The sequence below is a fragment of the Gouania willdenowi genome, chromosome 3 (assembly GCF_900634775.1).
Source record: "Gouania willdenowi chromosome 3, fGouWil2.1, whole genome shotgun sequence".
NCBI lineage: Eukaryota > Metazoa > Chordata > Actinopteri > Blenniiformes > Gobiesocidae > Gouania > Gouania willdenowi.
Window position 1 is genome coordinate 35974381 of NC_041046.1, and position 24032 is coordinate 35998412.

The 24032-nt window shown below is 37.5% G+C and overlaps 2 protein-coding genes across 4 annotated transcripts in view; one reads left to right on the forward strand and one right to left on the reverse strand.

Annotated features, from left to right (window-relative positions):
* Nucleotides 1-17844, forward strand: part of fbn1 (fibrillin 1) — a 95692-nt gene extending 77848 nt beyond the window's left edge. For both annotated transcript variants that reach the window (XM_028443317.1, XM_028443316.1), the window contains 16 exons: nt 523-675; nt 2624-2683; nt 2759-2878; nt 2957-3076; nt 3702-3824; nt 4350-4481; nt 5781-5906; nt 7055-7261; nt 7883-8008; nt 8264-8386; nt 9935-10051; nt 12239-12367; nt 12483-12602; nt 14152-14383; nt 14468-14642; nt 16323-17844. In XM_028443317.1, coding sequence (XP_028299118.1) covers nt 523-675; nt 2624-2683; nt 2759-2878; nt 2957-3076; nt 3702-3824; nt 4350-4481; nt 5781-5906; nt 7055-7261; nt 7883-8008; nt 8264-8386; nt 9935-10051; nt 12239-12367; nt 12483-12602; nt 14152-14383; nt 14468-14642; nt 16323-16709 — 2450 coding nt within the window. In that variant the 3' untranslated portion in view covers nt 16710-17844. The remainder of the gene's footprint in view (nt 1-522; nt 676-2623; nt 2684-2758; nt 2879-2956; nt 3077-3701; nt 3825-4349; nt 4482-5780; nt 5907-7054; nt 7262-7882; nt 8009-8263; nt 8387-9934; nt 10052-12238; nt 12368-12482; nt 12603-14151; nt 14384-14467; nt 14643-16322) is intronic.
* A 142-nt stretch (nt 17845-17986) lies between these two features.
* Nucleotides 17987-21558, reverse strand: dut (deoxyuridine triphosphatase). 2 transcript variants are annotated; one of them, XM_028443319.1, is made up of 7 exons: nt 21432-21558; nt 20164-20314; nt 19959-20050; nt 19235-19279; nt 18751-18825; nt 18330-18400; nt 17987-18076 (listed from the first exon to the last, which is right to left on the reverse strand). In XM_028443319.1, exons 1-7 carry the CDS (start codon nt 21445-21447, stop codon nt 18020-18022), a joined length of 507 nt encoding a protein of 168 aa, XP_028299120.1. In that variant the 5' UTR covers nt 21448-21558; the 3' UTR covers nt 17987-18019. The 2 variants fall into 2 exon arrangements, with proteins under 2 accessions (XP_028299120.1, XP_028299119.1); XM_028443318.1 differs by having other exon boundaries at nt 21388-21552.
* Between the last annotated feature and the right edge of the window lie 2474 nt (nt 21559-24032).

Consider the following 24032-nt stretch of genomic DNA (forward strand, 5'->3'; position numbering starts at 1 on the left):
ACACACACAGGCTGACGAATCAGTTTCACGGCAGTGAGTAACACGACACTCTTTCTACTCACTTTCCTTATGCAGCACCAGGTGTTATTGTGTATAGTCTTTCTTTGCCTTTGAGCCAGGTGTGGGTCCACGTGTGTGTGTGTGTGTGTGTGTGATCTATGATGTGATGTGCGAAGGGAGCTTTTTAATGCTGAGTTCACCACAGAAGGCTGATGTTTGGAGGAGAGTGCTTCCATATGCTTTCTGTTACGGCCCGGTTCAGGAGGACCAGGCAAAACAAATCACAGTTAAGGTGGTCAGACAACTTTTATCCTCAAATCTTGAGCGTAAAAATATGAAGTAACGTTAAATTCAAAATTAAATTCCAAACCGTTTAATGTACAAAGACATTCCCTGACCCTGACTTATATTACTGTGTTTAAACACTGTTTTTATTTCCCTGGACAGAGGAGTAAAAGTCTGATCCCGCTGCAGGATTGTTGTATATTTTCACATCTTATGTAATGTATGTGTCCTCCTCAGACGTCCGACAGAACTACTGCTACACCAAGTTTGTAAACGGTCGCTGCCAGGCTCCAAAGCCTCAGAACACGTCCAAAGAGGAGTGCTGCTGCACCAGAATGCCTGGTCAAGGCTGGGGGAACCCCTGTGAAATCTGCCCAAGAAAAGGAGAGGGTGGGTCTTCTTCTTTTCTCAGAAACACACAAAGCACACTAATGCATTTCAGCAACAAGGATTAAACTATATTTTCACGACTAAACTAAATTACGACTCACGACTAAAAAAAACTAAAAGAAACACCAAACAATGAATCAGACACAACTCGGCTTTTGCAAACTCAAAAATAACTTTTGTCTCAATTATTAGTCTTTTTTTTAGGTGAGTTTGCGTGCAGTGGGATCTCCTTCAGTGCCTCACACTATTTGGTAAATGTAAACTAGTTGAGTGGCTGCCGGAACGGAATTCCCATTAGTGCAATAAAGTTAACCAGTCACAGCAGACAAAAATAAGTACTTCTAGTTGATATTTTTTACATTTTTGTTTATTTAAGTAGGCATATACAATGTAAATTGTATAATTAAAACATGCAAATGATCAGAAAGTATAAAACGTCAAGTAAAGTGTTACCAATGCTTCAACTGATGAAACAAGCATTTTATCAGACCATTGAGTTTAGATGTTCTAAACATGAATAAAATATAATAACATAAAGATCAAAACCAGGGGGGTATTTCATCAAACCCAGCTCAGAGTTAAGTCCAGGTTTAACCTGAGAGTCCGGCTTCGTTAAGCCAGGTTCTAACTGGAAAAGCGGTTTCATCAATGAGAAAACACCTTAGTTACCATAGTAACTCAGTCCGTGGGTCAAACCTGCTCCCGACCAGGTTTAAGCAGCAGGCTTGGCTTAAGCTGCAGACGCACTCTATGCACTAAATGCACTTCTGCAACAGAAGTTATTTAGTGATGCTTTAAAACACTCAACAAAGATCTACAAAAGGAGACAAAAAGACTTTTATAATTGTTTTATTTAATATAGGTATTTTAAAAGGAAATGAGCAGAATATCATGGTAAATGTTTAAATATGATTTTAAATCAAAATGACGACAGAATGATTACGTGTTTAATGTGTACAATATTTTTAATTAGATGATCACAGTGTGTTTAAACCATCAGTAATTAGGATGCGTGTGTATCCATCGCCTCCATTTACCACACGGTACAAATGTCTATTTATTCATCAGAGATTAATAATGAGAAAGCTTTGAATACAGAGAGAGAGAGAGGCTGTTCAAGGACAGTCACAGGGCAGGGTGAAGGCTCCCCAATGACTGAAATACAGTATCGCGCTGCTCAGTGCTCACTTGCACCTGAAGCATTTGCAGTGTTGGTTGTGACATCCATCGGCGCACACAGCACCGCTGAGCTGGTCCCTCCGTTCATTTGAATTTAACGTTTAGTGCTGAGTGCAACAAACTATTCATCAAACACTTACAAGTCTCATAAATGACATATTATTTTATTGTTGTTGAGTTGCAGCATCTCTTTTATTAAACGGTGACAGGTGTTAAAAAACGTATCAAACGGTTAAACACCATGTTTAACCCTTTACTACTTTTAAAATGTTCAAAGCACAGAAACTTTTTTATTTTTTTACTTGTCCGTCTTTTATTTTCACTGCTCAGTAACAGATGACGTCACGTCCTGTTGGTCTCAGCATTGGTTTCTATTGGCTGCTTATTCATCGTAAAAGCTGCAGCGCATGCGCCCTCATTTCTCCGATTGTTAATTCTGTGATCGATCTCGTGGGTCTTATGAAGACGTGCACTTTAGCTAAACACTGTCAGCTGGCTTGGCTCAGCTGGAGAGCTTCAAGTTGAGAAGAGTTTGATGGAATGGGAAAAGCCAGCATGGCTTGGTTAAACCAAGTTTAAATCGTAGGCCTGGCTCTACTAAGAACACCCCCCAGGTCTCAGTGAAGACAAATGAAATTGTTAAAAAATGATGTAAAAGAGAAAAGTTAATCAGCAAACGAGAAATGAAGAGAATGCATTCATTAGCAGGATGTTTTCTTGTTTTTTTTCACACTTCTTAAACTAAATTCCTTCTATCTCCTGTTTGCAGAGGCGTATGTCCTCCTCTGTCCTTATGAGGGATACGAGCGTGGACCAGACGGTCCCAAAGGTGCGTGAGTCATCAGCACTGCAGCTTTCTCTGTCCTCGCTCTAATCTGTGCTAGTTTGTGTGTTTTTACAACAGATATCGATGAATGCCTAAACAGTCCCTGTGTAAACGGCCAGTGCATCAACACAGATGGCTCTTTCCGCTGTGAATGTCCCATGGGATACAGACTGGACATCACTGGGGTCACATGTGAAGGTCAGCTTATTCCTGGCTCATCCAAATGCAGCGTGTTTTACTCTGAAAGTAATATTTTTGTGTCTCCTTTCACTGCAGACACTAATGAGTGTGACGTTGGCAATCCGTGTGGCAACGGCACATGCACTAATGTCATTGGTGGGTTTGAGTGTGCGTGCGAGGATGGTTTCGAGCCTGGTCCCATGATGACTTGCGAGGGTATGTGAAACCGTGTTTAAATAAAGCTGCAATACAACTATAGTTTACTCTTCATAGATCAATGAAACAAACATCATTCACTTCAAAAAGAAAGAAAATCTGTCAAAACACACGTATTGATGTCCTCGCAAACGTTTTGTGCACTGCATTGTGGGATGTGCAGTAATTGTGATTAATTGAATTTGAACTTTAGTAATTGAGAACGTAATTGTGAATGGCTTTCAGGGGGAAAAAAATATTGTAATTTTAATTGTAATTGAAAAAAATTCTGGTCATCTTAATCATTCTTGAATTGTAATTGAACATGGATAATTTAAGACATAATTGTAAAAATGTAATTGACCCAACCCTAATTCCGGTTATTCCCCGTGATATCAGAATGAAGTAAAAACACGAATATGAACACCTCTCCACGACTACACATCCCACAATGCAATGCACGAACAACTCAACAAACAGAGCATTTACGGTGGAGGTGGAAACAAATTATCAAGCAGCAATTTTAACATTTTACTTGTTTTTTTTTCAAGCAAATGATCTTCAATTTATTGATCTATGAGACCTCTACTATGGATTTTTTTTGCATCCAGCAGCTTTTAAATAACTACTTTTCTCAATTTTTCAGATGTCAACGAGTGCGCCCAGAATCCTCTTCTCTGTGCCTTCCGCTGCGTTAACGTGGTCGGCTCCTACGAGTGTAAATGTCCCACAGGCTATGTGCTGCGTGAAGATAAGAGGATGTGTAAAGGTAAGACATCAATATGACTCATCCTCCCCAGCGTTTGTCATCCTAGTCCATTTACTGGAAAGCGTAAGTCAAAAATAAACCACAGCTTCACAGAGACCTGCCGGCCCCGTCCATAAAATTACATAATCCACTATCGCTGATCCTCAAGTGCTCTCAACTCGCTCCAGGATGAACTTAAAACTTGATGGCAAGCGATCAAGTCACTGTTTACAGCCCGGCTCTGCCTGAGAGCTCAGACACTATGGCAACTGTTGTGTTTGGAGGGAAGCACAGAGACAGGAGGAACATGTCAGCGTCTATCGCGTCACTGTTTACACTGGAGCACCAAACAGACCACCAACTCTTCCACTGCCCACCTGCTATCACTACGCAGCTCCCGCCTGGATTGGGCGGCTACATTAAACTTTGGAGTGCAGTGACCATGTTGTCACAAATGTGCGGGCACTCACACACACGCGCACACACGTTTTTGTTTGGATTTTTTGTTTACATCCTCTTACTCATAATTGATGGCTTGTCTTTTAGACCAGAATGAGTGTGAAGATGGTCTTGATGACTGCGAAGGCCGAGGCATGACCTGCAAGAACCTGATTGGTACTTACATGTGCATCTGTCCACCGGGATACACGCGACAGCTTGGTGGCGATGGTTGCATGGGTAAATATAACATGTTTCCATCCAATGATAATGTGATGCCATCTAGATCACTGGTTCTCAAACTTTTCACAGTCCCGTACCCCTTTAGACATTTAACCTGTAGCCATGTACACCCTACTGCTGTACACTCAAAAAACATAATAATGTAATATCATATACAATGTAGCCCTACAGTGAAATTTGTCCCTGAATTGTACCTGTATCCTGTTATAATTTAAAAAATAATAATAATCTGTAATCATCACACAAGAAAAGTTCTTATTTAGAATAATCACTTGTTTGATTAATTTAATTAATTAGCCTACTGGCATTTTCAATGAGAAACAATCTCTGTTTGGTTTGGCAAAGTGGGAGCGAGTGAAGGCAGACATGGTAACAGGTGGCCAAAAATGGTCCAAAAGTGGCAAAAACATTGCAAGAAAAGAGTGTAAAGTGACTAAAATGGACCAAAAGTATCAAGAGTGGCCAAAAAATGGGCAAATAAAGAGGGACAAGGTGGTATGTGACAGCAAAAGGTAGCTTAAATGGGCAAAATATGTCAAACAATAGTGAAAAAGGGCAACAATGTGGAACAAAAAGAGGCAAAATGTAGGGAAAAAATGAAACAAGTGGTATTTATTGGGCAAAAGTTAGCTTATTTGGATGAAATTATTTTTAAGAAACGACAAAATTTGGATAAAAGTGTCAAAAAAGAACTTGCTAAAAATTTACAAAAAATAGGAGAAAAGGGATATTTTTTGGCAAAGGGTAGCTAAAGTATGAAAAAAGCATCAGAACTTTTTGAAAAGGGGCAAAAATGGGACTAAGGAAGTTGAAAAATGTAAATAGTTAAAAAGGGGTTAAAAAATGTCCCCCTTTTAAGGTTTTCTGGGGGAATGATGATTAAAATTAAGACATAAAAACCACATGTTGAGCATCACTGACTTAACGGCTTCTACATAGAGTCCACTGATAATGTAGTGGGCTGGTCTGGACACAAAATGCCAAGGCTGAATTTTTGTCCCAGTCCACCCCTGCCTGTGGGTACCCGTACCTTATTTTGGGAACCTAGCATCTAGGTCTGTCTTTAGAGTTGTTTGCCCTCAATCTACTGTACTATCCTGACTAATCACTAAACATTTGAGCACACCCAAGGGAAATTATTGTTTAAACTCTCAGATTTCTACCTTTTCTTTAGCCAAATATTAAGCATACATTGACGTTGTGAAATGTTTTGACTATTATTAAGTTATCTTATCCAAGTTTGACATTGTATGTTGTTTTACTAGTGTACACTCTCTGCTTGTTGGTCCATTTCAGACTTGAATGAGTGCTCGACGAAGCCGGGGATCTGCAAGAATGGCCGCTGTGAAAACACACAGGGAAGCTACCGCTGCAAATGTGACCAAGGATTCATCGCTAACCCCACGCAGACGGAATGTATCGGTACGTAATAGAACAAGAGAAGCGCTGCGATCAGAACGCACAACATGAGGTTATTTAATATGTAGAAACTGTTTTGAACTGAAAGACCTCTTGGGTGAGAGAGGAAAGGACTGCAAGCAAAGCTCAAGCAAGTTCATTTGTTCTACTTAAGCTACTATAATTAATAAGACTTGAAAGACAAAGAACCTTCACCGACAGTAGCAGTACTAATAATCAGGGAAACACATTGCATGTAAGGAAATAACTGTTAGGTTATTAGTGGTGTATATACAACGTATATAACAAAGCTAAACCTTAATACAGTGGTTCCCAATCTTTTTTGTCCCGTGTACCCCCTTTGCATTTTTATTAAATCATATGTTCCTCCTCTTCATATCATAAGTACCTCTGCATAAGTTCACATTATTTTTCATTTATGGAACAGCGGGCTGTCCTAAGCCGCTAACTGTCTCTCCAACATTGCTTCCCTAAGGCTTGATCTACAAATTCAAAACAAAGAGTGGAATTTAAAGTGGATTTTTTTTTTTCTAATTACCATGCAACTTTTATGTGATTGCTTCAATAGTACAGTAACGAAATACCTCATTATTGTATCCTAGTTTTTAAAAGTGTAGCAAAATGGCCTTTGTAACATAAAGTAATCCTGTTTCAATAAATTACAAGAAAATATAGTATTTATTTGAGCAATAGTTCTGTTACTTTGTGGTGAATTTGTCCAAAAAATTACCTAAAAAGGAACTAGGAACATTTCCTGATATTTTTTACATTTATTAAATTTCTCCAAGTACCCCCTGCAATGTGCTCCTGTACCGCTGTTTGGGGACCACTACCTTAATACGTTTTTTTTTTTTTTTTTTACGTGTCCGCTGTCTCATCGCTGTCCTGATAGGAGTAGGAAAACACTTCCAAAGCCTTTCTTTCCAGTCTAATTATACACGCCTGGATAAGAACGGTGTGAGAAAAGCTCCAGAGGGTCTTCATGGCGGTGTTACTATCGCGTTCCTTGCAGACAGTGATGATAGAGAAACACGGGTTATCTGTTAGAGTCTGGTGTGCGAGGCTAGGTCCTGTCTGGGTGGTTTGTTCTGCTTTTCTTTGCTCCGTCTCTGTCTGGAGCTAAAACTTTCTTCACATGTGTCTGTCTTCAGATAACAGAGAGGGCTTCTGCTTCACTGAGGTTTTGACCACGTTGTGTCAGATGACCTCCAGCAACAGGAACATGGTGACCAAGTCCGAGTGTTGCTGCGACGGAGGCAGAGGTTGGGGCACCAACTGTGAGCTCTGCCCACTGCCTGGAACCACTCAGTACAAGAAAATGTGTCCCCTGGGACCGGGTTACACCACAGATGGCAGAGGTAGCGTTTTACTCAACAGGAACCATCCAAAAAACATTTCAATTTTATTTAATTCTGACCACTGAAAATTTTCTCCAGTCGTCTCTATTGGTACATGATCTCTGAGCAGTGTTCATTTTAATGACAAAAAACATCCGTCCTAGTTTTTGTTGACTACGTTTTTTGACAAAAGTGAAACTATCTGTGAATAACAACTATATCAATGTTTTTGTTAGCTAAATAAAATAAAACAATAATGTTCACATGGGATGAAATCCAGTAGGAACTGTGTTTCTATTTTGAAAGGTATCCAATCAGGAGAGAAAGAGGATTTAGTTGCTCTTTAATGTCATTTAGTTGGCTAAACGTTGGCTGACGACTACATTACATCTAAAAATATCTTGCATTTTAGTCAAGACTGGACTTAAACTAAATCAAAATGAACACTGTCTCTGAGAGCAAAGTGTTCAAATGTTGTTGCTTTGCCAAACTAAAAGGGAGTCATTGCAAAGCGATCATTGTAACTGCTTTGCTAGTTCACAGTCATAAATAATGTTAATACACTGATTATAAATGATTAAAAGGAACGCTTTCATTAGTAGAATGAGCTCAGCATTCAGCTCATGTGTCATTTTGATCCAGATATCGATGAGTGCCGTGTTATGGGGAACCTGTGCAGAAACGGTCAGTGCATCAACACTCTGGGCTCCTACAGCTGTGTCTGCAAACCTGGATACACGACTGACATCAGCGGCACACAGTGTGTGGGTAAGGATGACTCTTCACCTCCAATGTTTACACTTTACAGTCTCTTTCCGACCTCCCTTTCTCATTTTCTCATTCCTGCCGCCTAGTAAAGAGCTGAAAGTATGTGGGTGGACTGTCCACACACTCCTCTGAAAAATGTCATCTGTCTGTCCCATCATCTCCCCTTTTGGAGTTTTTGGCTGCAGAATCAATGGCCTGCTGTCTCCTTCTCATTTTGTGTTTTTTTTTTCTCCCCCTCATACTCGGTTCCTGCAGACGTGGACGAGTGCATACAGGCACCAAAGCCTTGTAACTTCATCTGTAAGAACACAGAGGGCGGTTACCAGTGCTCCTGCCCCCGAGGATACATCCTGCAGGACAATGGCAAAAGCTGCAGAGGTGACACGCACGCACACGCACACAGGGTTTAAAATTAGCACCTACCACTCGCCAAATGCAGGTAAAATTATGTTTTGGCGAGTAAAAAATATAGGTAACTCGCCATTGGCAGGCTCCTCCAATAAGCTGATGATATATAAAAAAAACTTTATTTCAATATAAGAGCAGTGACAAAAACATAAACAATAGAAATGAACAAGAGGCACAAACATACTTTGCTGTATAATTGCACCGTTTATTCATCATCATTCACAGAAGAAGAAGAAAAATGTACCACGGTTCCCTTGCATACAGTAAACATCTGATGTACAAACATAAAAAGGAAGAGACCAAATCTGGAACAATTGGAACTTCATTTATTTTCTACAAAGGCATCTGTATAAAATAAAAGGTTTGTCAAAATATACAATTATTTTTTTAAAAATAAAATAACACCAATGAATTCATTTCAAAATAAAATAAAATGATCAGGCTTTAATTATAGATACATTTATTTATGAACTGTAAGTGTAAGTGGTAAATGTGCCATGTGGGTAACAACATAATAGGTAGAAACTACAACCTGATCAAAGAGACTAAGAACATATGGATTATGTTCAATGTGCCTTCATAACCAAATCTGATTGGTCGGCTATGATGTGATGCATTTGATTGTTGTCTGATCATTTCATTTTTTTATAGTTTCAAAATGATTGTTGAACATATGAAAACAAAAAAATAATAATTTACTCAGTATTGGTTTGGTGTTGAAATGTAACTAATTACTTATTTTTAAACATACTTAAGTACAAATACAATTACTGATTTAGAAATATACTCAAAAAAGTACAAGTACCCATAAATGACAGTAACGTGAGTGCTTGTAATCCATTACTTTCACCTCTGGTTTCAACTGTTTCTGAAACATTCACTTATTTTGTTCCTGACTAAAAAACAATCAGTGAGCTATTTAGTGTTTCCTGGAAATGTGTTCGTTAAGGTTGTGGTTATAAAACGTTTGTGGGCCGGTGAAAAAATATTTTGGCTGGTAAAAATTGTGCACACAAATCTAATTTTATAAACTACACACACACACACACACACACTACTTTTCTACGATCAGTTGGTTTCTTTGGAGCACAGTTTGGTTTCCAAGTCAGAGGCCGTGCAGTGCAAAGGGTGCTGGCCCTCAGCCAGAAGTCTGCTCACCATCCTGAGACGCCTCATTTGGAATAGTGTGTCCATGTGTACATGCTTGTTCATGAGCGTGAACCCTGAGCCCAGTCCTGGTGACACGATGCATCTGTCTGTGTCTGTGTTTATCAGCCTTGTTTTGAAATCCAAATCAAGCTTTGGTCCCCCCACCCCCCACCCCCCTTCCTTACTGTCCTCATGTGTTTCCGGTGTCTGGTTCATTCTCAGTTCATTAATAGGTCAATGACTGTAGAAGGACTAGATTTTTAAAGCATTCCCATTACAGTAGGTCGACAGGGATTTGATACAAGTCATTTATCTTAAATGTAAAAGATTGCCTTGTGTCCTGTTTATATATTTATTATTTATTTCCAGATCTGGATGAGTGCTCCACCAAACAGCACAACTGTCAGTTCCTCTGTGTGAACACCATCGGTGGATTTACCTGCAAATGTCCTCCTGGTTTCACCCAACATCACACTGCATGCATCGGTAAATGAACACACACACACACACACAAACACTTTATCACTTGTTGACATATTTTTTTAAATATATATTTCTGACTCAACCAGACATACTAGATCAGGTATTTTCAACCACTGTGCTGTGGAAATGATAAAATTTCACCTAATTTTTCTAAAAAACATTTTTTTAAGCTAATTAAGTAATGTCTGCAGACCTGTAGCTGTGGTCGGGAGCAATATAATATGTATAAAAAATACATTATAAAAAACAAAAATAATATTTAACAGAATAAAGTTCAATTGTCATTCTAATCACATTTCATGTTTCTTACTTTCATACCTCCCAAAATATGAAACATGAGAAAAAACACTTTTTTAGTTTTTGTTTGATTTCTATTCAATACAATTTGATAAGAATTATTGCATATTGTTAATTGCACTTTTTCTTTGAGAAAAAGAAATGTAAAAAATCATAATAAATTTAGTTTTCGTTCATTTGATTCTTATTAAAAACACTTTTTTTGTGTTTATTTGATTCCTAGTCTAGACACTTTGATAAGAATGATTGTATATTGTTTTTATAGGCTACAACGTTTAATTTTTTTTACATTTGTGGTTGGTGGTGTGCCTTGGGTTGTTTCAATGAAAAGAAGGTCAACATTACAGTGTCATTATCTGTCATTAGCATGAATAAGGTGTCATGAAGGCTGTCATTAAGTGTTGCTTGTTACCTTAACCCTTCATTACCCTATTCTTAACCCTACCTAACCCCACTAGATCCCTCCACCCAACCCAAACAATGCCAACATAGCTCCAAAGCTGTCATAATTTAGTGAATGACACTCAATGACAGCCTTCATGACACCTCATTCATGCTAATGACAGCGTAATGTCAGCCTTATGTATAAAATTTCAAGTAAACATGTACCTTGGCTCAAAAAAGGTTGAAAACCACTGCACTAACTAACATTGTGGTGAATGTAAACAATGTAATGCATTCTAGCATCGCTGAGCTAAGCTGATAATGGACGGCTGAAGCACCCTCGTGTCTCACCTTTACAAACTCATTCACTGCTAATGGACTGTGGCTGATATCACACTGATCTTATTAGGCCGCCCTGGTTTGTAGTCATGGTAGCTTTGCAATGCTTTGTTATGGAACATCGCAGTGGATCGCTATGACGACCACAAGCTCTTTTTCCAGCTCATAAAGCAACTCCCATGACCTCACATCAAGTCATGTTCACCAGCACGGAGCATCGACACAGAAAAGCCAAATCGTTTTAATACGTGTGGTTATCAGTGGCTGCTGGGATGGAAGATATCCATCTATCATCTTTAATACACACTTATCCTGTTGAAGCCTGTCCCTCTCACTCAGGAAAGCAGAGCAGTTACCAGTGAATGAATACCATTGACACTGTTCCACATTGGTTTTTCTATTGAAGCCAAAATGGTTTATTATGTGAATGGGCTGGAAATGAGTTAATGATTAGGGAGGGATCACATACAGTAAATGAGTGATATATATATATATATATATATATATATATATATATATATATATATATATATATATATATTGGATATACTATATATACAGTAATTGTTTAATTCTAATATTCTATGCAAGACCTCCATTTACCACATATTTATTGTATATATATATATATATATATATATATATATGTGTAATAACTTGGTACTTATCATATGTTTTGCTTTTTATTATAGTCTGTAACAAGTGAATTTCCCTGTTATTGGAATAAATAATAATGCATAATCAATCTTTTGATAGAGTTTGCAGGAATCTATACAGGAACCCTTTAAATCAATCTAAAAAAAAAATAATCATAAAAATCACAAATAATGATCCAGGATTGAACTTGTTCTTCCTCTTAAAACATCATTGTATGGAATTATAGCTTCACAATGGTTGGCCACCAGACTGCATTAGTTAAAAAAAACTTTCCCTGACACTTACCACTTAACTAACCATTAGCCAGAATTAAGTGTAGACCTAATTTAATTTTTTTTTAATTTGATTAAGAAAATTAGCTTAACTTTTAAACCTACTGTTTTAACAATGGTTGTTTTTTCCTGTAAAACAGTAAATATAACAATTCCCTCAGCCCTTTCTAATTATGGTTCAAATTAGTCTTTGTATTGTTTCCTCATACTCTGATGTGAACCTTTGTACCTCTGTGTGCAGACAACAATGAGTGTGCGAGTGACCCCAACATGTGCGGCTCCAACGGCGTCTGTCAGAACACTCCAGGGAGTTTCAGCTGTGACTGCCAACGTGGATTCTCATTGGACAACAGCGGTCAAACCTGCGAAGGTCTGAAAACAGAGCGACGCCAAGTGTTTATCGCTCTGCTAATGAACTGAATAAATAAAATAAATAAAAATAAGGTTCATGACGCTGACGTTGTCGTGTGACGCTGCTCCTTCAGACATGGACGAGTGCGACGGGAGCCACAGGTGTCAGCACGGCTGTCAGAACCTGGTGGGTGGGTACAGGTGCAGCTGTCCTCAGGGCTACCTCCAGCACTACCAGTGGAACCAGTGTGTTGGTGAGTCAGACCACTTTGCAAATGCCCACATCCCAGAAAGACAGATCTAAACTTTTTCCTGGCTTGATTGATCCTTTTTTTTTTCCTTTTTGATGTTATGGTTATGAAACTGAAATTTGATGACTGAGTGCTTTGATGTGTTCCTTTGATATCAAGAAAGTGACTGTATTCTGAATGCGCTCAAATGAAAGAGTAACTGTACCTGAATGCAGTTGCCCGGAATATGTGTTTTAAATACGTATTCTGAATACACGTGTTCAGTTGCTACTCAACACTGTCTATAGATATGTATATTTATTTATTATTGTATTATTATTTTTTATTTATGTATTTATTTTTATTTCATTCTCTCTCTATTAATACTTGTCATATCTTTCCATATTCCTCACAAAGATGTTTTATTTATTTTTCTCCTCTGCCCTTCTAACATTAAACAAAATATGCCTAATAAAAAGTTGATCACAAAAAAAAGAAAAGTAGGGATAAACCGAAAAGGTCGAAAACTGAAAAACCGAAAGAAATTAATATGCAAATAATAATCCTCATTGCATTTATGCTCTGAATGTGGACTAACCTCACTTATATTAAAACATTGCAATTGTAAAAGTTAATATTATAATAATAATGCTTCAAAGAATAAATCCATTAGAAATACAAAAATATTTATTTAGCACTGACATTCCAACAATACACTCCACTCATACATTAAATAATACTGTACATGACTGAGCTGCTGGAAGAGAGTCAAATTAAATATGTTCTCTCATTAAAACACAAAGTGCATGTAAGTCATCGCTCTGTGTGCTTTGATTGCGTCGTGCATCATTTCTTGTGCGCACTGGTTTAATCCCAACCAAGTAATGATCTTTATAATGCAGACCAAGTACCGTTGTGATGTAGTAAAGAGGATCTCTGTGAAACGTGTGCTCACAGACTGAAACCAGATTCTGCTGCTGATGTGCCTTAGTGCTGCATCAACTCTGCTCAGAAGATGCTTTAGTGCTCAGATGTACTGAAACACAGACAAGTTGGCCCATTTCCGCATCACAACATCCTGTTTCCGTCTGATATTTTCGGTGAGAGATTTGGTAGTCGGAATTTCAGTGCATCACTAATGAAAAGTAATTCCAGCAAGTTAATTCTGTCTTTTTTTTTTTTTTTTTTTAAGGTTTTTCAGGAAAATTTTTTAAAAAACCTTGTCTGAATAAACAAAACCTTAACATATACTAATGAAAAATGTTTCTCTTGAAGCTTCCTGATGACTCGGTTGCTAAAAATGTACAATAAGACGCCAGAGCTCTTGGTAATCCTTCACCTCTTTCCTGCCACTTCCAGAATATAAATATCTCCGCCCTGTCTGTACCGAGGCCAGGTCAGGAGCTGCATATTTTGGCTCATTTTTCCCTCCTGGAATCTTTATTTTTAATTCATATCTCTGCGCATACTGTAGTTACATCTCATCTGGCATCCTTTCCCAGTATTGTTGGCGTCCTCCAACTTAAGTGACCCTGTGCTTTGTTTACTTCCCCCTTCACTTCCCATGACCCAGATGAGAACGAGTGTCTGAACAGCCAGATCTGCGGGGGAGCGTCGTGCCACAACACCCTGGGGAGTTTCCGCTGCCTTTGCCCCACTGGCTTCAACTACGAGCAGACCAACGGAGGCTGCTCAGACGTCAACGAGTGCTCCACCAGCCAAAATCCCTGCAAGTTTGGCTGTTCAAACACCGACGGGGGTTACCTCTGCGGATGTCCTCCTGGATACTTCCGCGCCGGGCAGGGGTATGCCAGTAAACAGTTGTTGGAAAACAGTCTCAGGTGTGTGTGTGTGTGTGTGTGTGAGTCTGATGGATTTGTTTCTCTCAGTCACTGTGTCACAGGAATGGGCTTCAGCAGTGGAGAGCCCAGTGGGCCACAGGCAGGGGAGGTGGATGATAACTCCCTCTCACACGAAGCCTGCTATGAATGCAAGATTAACGGATATCCTAAAAAGGGGCGCAAACGCAGAAGCACCAACTCCACACAGGAGGAAGACATGCAGGTAATCTGTGCTCCAAGGTTATTTTAGATGGAACCACAAGAACGTGAGGCGGTTTTTATCCTCCATTCGTAGTAATGTGTTAACATTTACCTGTCACAGTGATTAAACAGGGGCTTCAGAGTGGTTTTTACTTTTCAGCAATGAAGGATTGGGCTGGGAACAAAATGAAGGTAAAGAATAACATCAGTAAAGAGAATGGATTGAAAAAAAATCTCCAGCAGAACCAGGTTCAGAGGTGGCAGCCATCTGCGTCGACTGGTTGGGGTTAGTGGACAGAAGGACCAATAGAACAGGATAGAGAGATAGAACATCAGAGTGTCTCAGACTAGTTGAGCCGTGAACCACAGATCAGGAACTGCCATTATCAGCTTCAAGACACCTGAAACAGGAAGAGAGAGAAGGACGAGGAGAAGGCACTGACTGCAGAAAAACATGATACAGTATTATCAAGTCAGCCTGCATTGGCCTTGGGCCTCACTCCCAGTGGCCGAGTCAGCACTTATTGTAAAGGTGACAAATCTCTTCCTGTTTATTGGTAAACTAACAGTGACTACAAGGTCTGTAAATGCGACCGTTCACAGATGAGCCCATGTTTGCTCTAGTGGTTATGTTATGATTTAGTCCTGTTTATGTGGACTCATAACCAGCTACATCAGAATTTATATTTCTTCCAGTTTATTGAACTCGTAAATGCGACTGTTTACAGATGAGCCCATGTCCACTCTTGCGTTTAGGTTAGATTATAATTTAGTGAATGAACTTGTTGTGTTCAGGGCCACAGGAAGTTCTTGGCCTCCACATTAGTTGTCCTAATTTAGGCAATTATGTCACACACAAATGAGCATTTTGTTTATTTATTTATTAATTCATCAATGGGAAAGGTCTAAAACAGCTCATTTTCATATGCAGTTGCTGGCCAGTGGTTCATTTTGTGACCTGGAATGAATATATTTACCACCTTCTCAATAAGTGCTGATGACTGTGATAAGAGAAGAGATTGAGAAGTTTTTCTTTTTCTTTGAATCGTATTGTTTTTAGTTGGTTGTGGAATATCAGCCAGTGGCTGTTTACTTATTTATTATTTTATTGATTTCTGCGAGAAATACAGTAAGTGACCAAATGTTAAATATGGTTCTTTCTGTTAAATTGCATTATTTATTTTTTTATTATAGTTTTTTTTAATATTCTTTGAATCTTATAGTATATAGTAGACAGTATATACTCATTGAATGTGTACGGCTGGGCAATATATTGAGATTCAAGATACGTCTTGTTTTCTATTTTGGTAATATAGAAAATTACAGTTTCACCTGTAACATATTTATATGTATTTTAGATTTTATTTTGTATTAAAATACTTTTTTTAGGGGTCGCTGCTTTTGCTACTTCTCATAACAACATGAGAAGCTGTTAGATGCATTACTAAGTGCGTCCTAACCCAGACCTTCCCCTAAACAAGCCACACTACAGAGCTCACTCACACGTGCTGTCCCTTAGAGGAAAAAAAAGACAAAAGTAGCACATATTGTGCAGCTGTTTGTTCATAAATGTGGTCCAAATTGCTCAGCCCTAGTAGTGTGTAGAATGTTAATATGCAATTTTGAACACAGCCTAAATTTTACCATAAATACAAAGCTCTTAATGTGTTTAATGGGTTTCCAAACCACTTCCTCCTTGCAGCTGACAGAAGACAATGTCAGCCTGGCCAGTGTGGACATCGATGACACGCTGCACGTCCACCTGAACATCAGCGACCTCAGCAACCGCGACCACATCCTGCAGTTCACCCCGGCCCTGTCCACGCTCAGCGACCACGTGCGCTACAGCATCGACCACGGGAACGACCAAGGCTTCTTCAGAATCAACCAAAGAGACGGCGTCAGCTACCTGCACCTGAGCAAGAAGAAGCTCCTCCTCCTGCCCGGGGAGTACCACCTGCACATCAGCAGCATGCCCCTGTTCAGAAGGAAGGAGCTGGCCGAGCTGGAGGACCGGCACGATAAAGACTACCTCATGGGACAGCTGGGAGACATACTGAAGATGAGGGTGCAGATTAGCCTCCATTAACCATCACCAGACTAAAGAGAGGCAGATGTTGCCAGCAGCTGCTCATCCAGCGTCAGCCTCACTTTCCCAGAGGGGCCAAACACTCCCGACTCTGGGTCAGTAGTAGTCGGCAACTTCTACGTCCTCCTCAAAGAGAGGGGCTCGCCACCAAAGAGACACGGGGTGGGGGTGGGAGGAGTCATTTGATCACCAAAGACGATTCTACATATCATAGATACAATTTTCTGTGGGAAATAGAAGCCTGGAGGTGAGGTAGTGAAACACTTGACTCCAGCTGCGTTCAAAGCACCGTTAATGAATAGATATTGGATTTATTGTTGTATGATATGTGGAATCAGATGCTACGTCGAAGGGCACGCGGACTGCAGGAAGCCCCTAAAAAGCTGGGTGTTATTGAAGATTTTGTTTGTACAAGTCCCAAAAGTCTGATGCTAATTCTTTTCCTCCTCATTTGATAAAATACTGTACAAACAAATACATGGAAGTCAAATTCTTCTTTCTCCTTGATTTTAATTTAATAGAAATTGTATGAGAATTGTTTGGCGAGGAAAGGAATTGACTTTGGACTGATAGGATTTAGCCATGTCTGAGCTTGAATGACTCTTACTGCATATTTAAGGCTACGCTACTTCATTCTTCCTACTGACTAAAAAAATGATTGAATATTTACTGGTGCTAGCTACACGTCCACATAGACTCTTGAATGCACTGTACTGCTGTCAAAAACTCAGTAGTTTAAATACCATCCATCACCTTTTTTTCTTTACAGCTTCATAGCTCGTCTGCTCTCCTCTTTGCTACATGTAAATTGTGTTTATACTGTAATAATCAATGCCACTTTTAATATATGGAGCATTTGTAAACTAGAGGACACCCCTGAAATAAAAGGGGTTATAATGGTGCTTATAATGACCAACTACTTCCTGCGTAAACTGTGTGTGTGTACACACACACACTGAACATGGATGTTTGCCAAACCTGGGCCTTCATGATTATGCACTGAGGCCTTATTGTGGCCACACAATTCTCTCACAAGTTCAATCAGTGCTGAATTGCCACAGATCAGTCAGTTCTCTGTTCACATCAGTGAAGGTTTAGTTGTAAATTCACAATAAAACACATTTTTTTGGTTTAAGTATGTGCATTGGTGTTTTTTTAATCAGGAAATGTGTGTCTTATGTTCATGAAATCTATTTTATAGAAACATTGTCTTGCACTGCCCCCTTGTGGACTAATGGATGGCTTCAAAATGTCAAAAAAGACAGTCGACTCAAAAGTACAAAAAAATAAATTTTATTATTTAACAGTTTTCAGTTTTGACCAGTTGATCCAAAACCACCGGAGCCTCGAGCCGTCTCATCAAGAGTCTGAAAACAAAGGTTGAAAGGTAAGACAAGTTGATTCCATTAACATGCACAAAGTAGCCTACAAGCCCCACTCACTTCTGCAAATGTTTCATTAAAAAAAAAAAAAAAAAATGCTATTTAAAGAACTATTTTTGTCAAACTAACCCATGTTGAGATGTAATTAAATACAGGAATATCAATGCACAGGCTCAAAGGCTTCTCTAAATTAATGTACAATACAGTCATAAATGTAAAGTTTCTGGTTTGGGTTTACCTCCTCCTCCATCAATTCTGGGTAGCAAATCCTCTCACACACCAACTGGGCAACTCTGTCACCTTTTTTCACTGGTAGGGGACAAAATAAATAAAAGTCAAATATTTAAAAAGCTGTCGTCACAGCTTTGATGTAGTGTCAGTTCCACACGACTTTAATGTGACATTTGTTAAGAAGCGTTAGGAAACACCAGCTGTAATCTCTTGTCCATGTTTTTTCATGTCATGGTCCAATACTGTCATTTTAAAAGAACATTTTAATTAAAAATCCTTAAAATAAGCTTGAAGTTACACCTGTCTACAGTATTTGCACTAAATCTTTACCAAATTGTATACACTGTCCTGTTCCTTTTATTGTGGCAGTAATTCTACATCTGATTGATTACTTGGTGTGTGTAATATCTGTCACTAAAGAAAATTACCTTCAAAGGACTCTTTGTTGAAGTTGAACATCACCACACCCACGTTTCCTCTGTAGTCTTCATCTACAACACCAGCTGAAGAGAAGAGGCAGAATTAATATAGGACTGTTTGGCTCATTTATATTTCAGGGTGTCCCCATCAGATATTGATATCACAAGGAAAAAAAAAATCTAATTAAATCAGCCAGCATTAAAAATATATGGAGGTTACATTTCAGGCTCTTCTAATTGATTTACTTGGGGTTTTTTATACAACTAGAATATTCTTATGTTTAAGATTAAAATGTATGAAACCTATTGATTATAAATGAGTCCATTGATTTTGAGTAAAATCACTTGATCAAGCCTTTTCTAACATTAGACATGACAAAAAGTATGTTTAATTTGTGTTGCCCACGGCACAAATATTGATATCCTATCAGAAGCGGGACACTCCTAATGATACTATAATGTACGCTGAGAGGCTCAGAACAGCTTAACTTACCTCCAACATCAATAAAGTGCTTTGCTGCAAGTCCAGATCTCGGTGCTGAGGAAATAAAATAAAAGGATGAATTAGACGACAGGGAAAGCACGCTTTGAGTTCAGGCGACAGGTATATTTAACAAATAAAAATTAACCTCCATGCATTGTAAGGGTGTAAGAAAAAAATCAATTTGGTGATATACTGCGATATTTCACTGTGCGATAATCGTATCGATCCAATAAATGTCCAAATTTATTTTTTTAATCATGTTCTTGAACAAAAAAAAAATACACATTTAGTTGTGCTAACATATGCATAGCACGTAACCTAGCGGCCACTAGGTGTCAGTGAATCACATCAGACCTTGTTAAACTCCTCAATGCATTTTAGCTTGGAAGTTGATTGCACTTTTTTTTTTTATATATATATATATAAAACATTCTGGGGACACTTTTATAGATTTGTTAATTTTTTTTTTATTTTTTTTTTAAGAATTTAACAGAATCAGGATCTGTTGCAGATGATAAACATACCACTTGTTTTTGATAATGCTACTTGAATTAGTTACAATCTATTTGTTCTCACAAGTTAAAAAAAAACAAGCATTAAATAAATTGTATTTCATACTATTTTGTAATTATTGATATGATATCGTGACATGCAAATCGTGAATCATATCCTATTGTCAGATTCATGGCAATGCACACCCTAATAGCAGTTAATCAATAAGTAGTTCACTCACCCACTCGTCCATAGCAACCATGTGGAACAGCAATCTGAATGTCAGTCTTCACTATAGCCTTATCCATGGGCCCAATGATGTAGTCATATGCACTGTTTCAGTCAGCAATGTAAGGGAAGAGCATATGGTAAATATTAAAATTAAATCAATGCAGCCATATATGCACAATGCACATTAAGGTAAACTATTAGAGAGATGGACTAACCTGTAGAGGTCATATCCAGCTGCTTTGGCTGATCCTCTGGTTGGGGTCGTGGCATGTTCAGAAAGTTTAGCAAACCTGAGGACGGTTCTGTCTGCTACAGCAGCTGCTGAATCGATTCTTGCCTTCTTTGATGGAGAAATTGAAGAAACATCTGCAACGTTCAGGACGGGCATGTTTGCACAAACACCGACAAAAGTTTTTAACGCAAACTACAAGAGAAAATAGCTAATTTAACAAGCAAAAGCAGGACCGGTCGCTGTATTTTACCGCTTCTGTTTCAAATTCTTGGCGGCACAGTTTTAAATATCTATGAACGACCCCGTCACTTCCGTCACTAATGCGTCACTTCCTACTCAAATGTTTGCCAAATACCGCTAAAATGAGATATGACATTAAAATTCAAAACAGTGTCACGGAACACACGCTTAAATAACTCAATAACGACAAAGACTATAGTTTTACATTCACTCGTAATAACAGAAATAAGTATCCAACAGGCCAATCACCGTGAATTAAATATGTAGTTTCCGATTACAACGCTTGGTTACACGTTATATGAATTATTATCATTAATAATATATTTTTAAATTCATTTATAAGCGCTTTTCAAAACGCAGACACTTTACAGTTCTAAAACAATTACACACAAGTAAAAAAAAAAAAAAAAAAAAAGAAGAAACTAACAACAACAAAGGTAAATAAATCACAATCAGAAGTTAAAAGCTTGTTTCACACAACAATCACGAGTTAAAAGCTTACTTAATGCAATTTGTAACATCCTTATTTAAACTTAACAACAATTCTCGCGAAAGTTACGTAAACTGCATAGAGACAAATTTACCTACTTTCCATACTAAATCTCCTTATTAAATCCATTTTTACTTTATAGGATCTTTTTCGTCAAAATCCAGTGTTGTTCATATTTCCAGAATATATATATATAAAAAAAACAAATTAGCTTATTTCACCAGTCTCAACAACTCTCGCGAGAGTTACATAAACAGTCTCGAGGCAAACATATTAACAAAAGAATTAAACGCCGGTAAAGTCAAGCTTTAGCAGTTAGAAGACCGTGTTAGTCAGCTTTCACAACAACGCACCATATACCAAAAACGATGACAAACTGAAGCATATCGACGGTAGACGCTAAGCTGTGCTAATGTTGCTGTGCTAACGTTGACAAACAAAGCAGGTGACGAGCAACACGCTTGAGCTGCAGCTTGCCTTTGTTCGCAGTGAACATCTGAGTGTAAAAATGTCTCACTAACAGCTGTGGAGCAACATCAAATAACGAGAAGTAGCATTGTTGGAAATCCTTCAGTCTGCGCAGAGTCCGTGTCATGTTTGGTCAAGTCTCAGTTTGTTTGATAGTACTGACCTCTCAGCGGATTACTGAGAAACAGCGCCTCCTACAGGAAGAAGTAAGACCATTATACATGTTACGGAACAGAAGTTTAAACTACATTAAACTACTTTCTGTAACGACGTATCAATTGTCATCACCTTCATTGTTAATTTAAATTAGAAAACCATTTTGTAAACATATCATTGTGATTATATAATACAATATATATTATAATATAATGTAAAAAAAAAAAATATATATATATATATATAACTTTTTATTATTATTAGTTCTCTGACGACCCTGATATCTGGAACTTGTATATTATCATGATGAATGCGTAATAGTGTAATTAGACTGCACACTATCCAGTAAAAAAAATTGAACATTCTAAATACAAATATAAATACATTGTTAAATAATAAAAAAAAATATATAGATGGTTAAGCAAAAGTTTTATTTAAATTTGTACTTGTGTTAATTTAATGTATTTTCTACATATAAATATATTTTTGTTTTTGTTCTGTTTTTATTTTATTTAACTTTTATTATTTTATTCATGTATTTTTTTAAATTTTGGTAGGTTTGGACCTCCATACCAGTAGTAAACCTCTCTGAACCTGCACAGGAAAGGTCTAAACTTATAGATCAGCACCCAAAAAAGTCTATTGTTGTCATTGGGTGTCGGGACTTTGCCTGGGCAAGTTCTGTTTTTCAACAGAAAACGGTCCTATCATACTTCTAACACTAGGGGGCAGTAATCAGCTATTTTTAATTTTTTTTTCGAAGCAAAAATATTACTGATACTCAGGAAAATTAGATTTTTTTTATTTTTTGTTGCTGTTGTTTTTTTTTTTTTGTTTTTGTTTTTTTTTTACTTCTTTCTCTTTCCAAAATGCACTTCATTTGGATTATAAAGGAGTTATTGTGGGGAAATGCTCCTGTTTAAGGATTGTTGTTTATTTTTTAATAACAGTTACAGCATTTATTTTTCAAGGCCTTTTTTAAGCAACGATTCATTTAGGCCTTTGAAAGTACTTTTAGTTGGCTTGTAAACTTCATATTTGTGCTTTTGGAAGTTGCTAAATTGTTATGTGTTATGACTGCTATACTCTCGCATTTGTTTTTATGAATAAAATATTAATCAGTGTAATATAGAACATTTTCCTCTAAAGAATCACCGGCTGTGAAACAGAACAAAACAGGAAAGAACACATGAATACAATAAATAAATAAATAAAACTATTAGTATTAGAAATCCCAGTTTTTATATGATTTATTTCTATAAGAAAATAACCTTTCCATATTGAATAAACGCTACAACGCTTTGTAAAGCAGACATTTTATTTGAATAGGAAATAAACATAAACAGTTTTTAAACTTTTGTCCATATCTAATTTCATGTAACTTTGGTCGAAAGCCCTTTGTCCGACTTTGTAAAGTACAATGAACGCACCACAGTCAGACCTTTGACATGTTAGTGAAACATGTCCAGTTAAAGAGGTTTTTTAACAAATAAACTCTCATCAATTTATACCATTTCACATTTTTTAGGGTTAAAATTCAATCGGTAATAATTGATAGTACAATAAAAATAACTCAACATGTGGTACTTTCTTCAATATGATTTTCTTTATTTTATTTCAACTGATTGCAGATGCATTTTTAAATGTGATCACAAACAATAGGCACACATTTACAGTACTGAATTTACAGTAATGTCATTGTTTGATTGATAAGAAAAAGAAGGAAGTGTACGATGGTAACCTTAGGTGGAACAATACAAACAGGAACAGGTTAACAACTGGAAATTAGAGTAATGTTGCAATTTTATGACATAAATCAGTTCAGGTGGGCGTTTTCTGAATGGACATCTACTATTCTACTATTTACATGTATTTTACAATCCCTACTTGGTGTAACTGCTGCAGCAGCTTTCTGTGGCTGCCTGTTGTCTGTTTATATTATATTATATATTCATCTCCGACTATGATTATGATATGATGATTCTTATGAGTACCGTATATAGTTGTAGATCCAGATTTTTGTGGTCTTTGGTTTTTGCTGCAATGGATGTTGCACTTTTCTTTTCTTTTCGTTGTTGTTTGTCGTGTAAAAATGGGTATTGAGTTGTGAATTGTGGTTTGCCTCAGCCTTGCCTCAAATATATATATATATATATATATACAGAATATATATATATATACAGAATATATATATATATATATACCTGTATATATATATATATATATATATATATATATATATATATATATATATATATTTGACACTATGGCAAAGGGCAGAACGAGAAAAGCTTTGCTTCATTCTGTCCCTTCATATGTGTGTATGTGCTTTTTGTGGTTGATAATTAATGATGAACCACTGATCTTCTATGTAATATGCTTTTACATGCATATGCATATGAAATGTCTCGACCCTGATGGGTTCTGTTTTGTTGTTTATGTATTTTATTTTTTTTAGAGTTTGAGATAAATACAGATTCAATCAAATCCAATCCTGA

Excerpts from the sequence above, each read along its gene's own strand:
- dut (XM_028443318.1), bottom strand. The coding sequence starts at position 21,505 with ATGACACGGACTCTGCGCAGACTGAAGGATTTCCAACAATGCTACTTC. Across the intron at positions 18,826-19,234 it reads GCACTTTATTGATGTTGGAG|CTGGTGTTGTAGATGAAGAC; the intron begins GTAAGTTAAGCT and ends TCTTCTCTTCAG. Across the intron at positions 18,077-18,329 it reads CAGAATTGATGGAGGAGGAG|ACTCTTGATGAGACGGCTCG; the intron begins GTAAACCCAAAC and ends CTTTGTTTTCAG.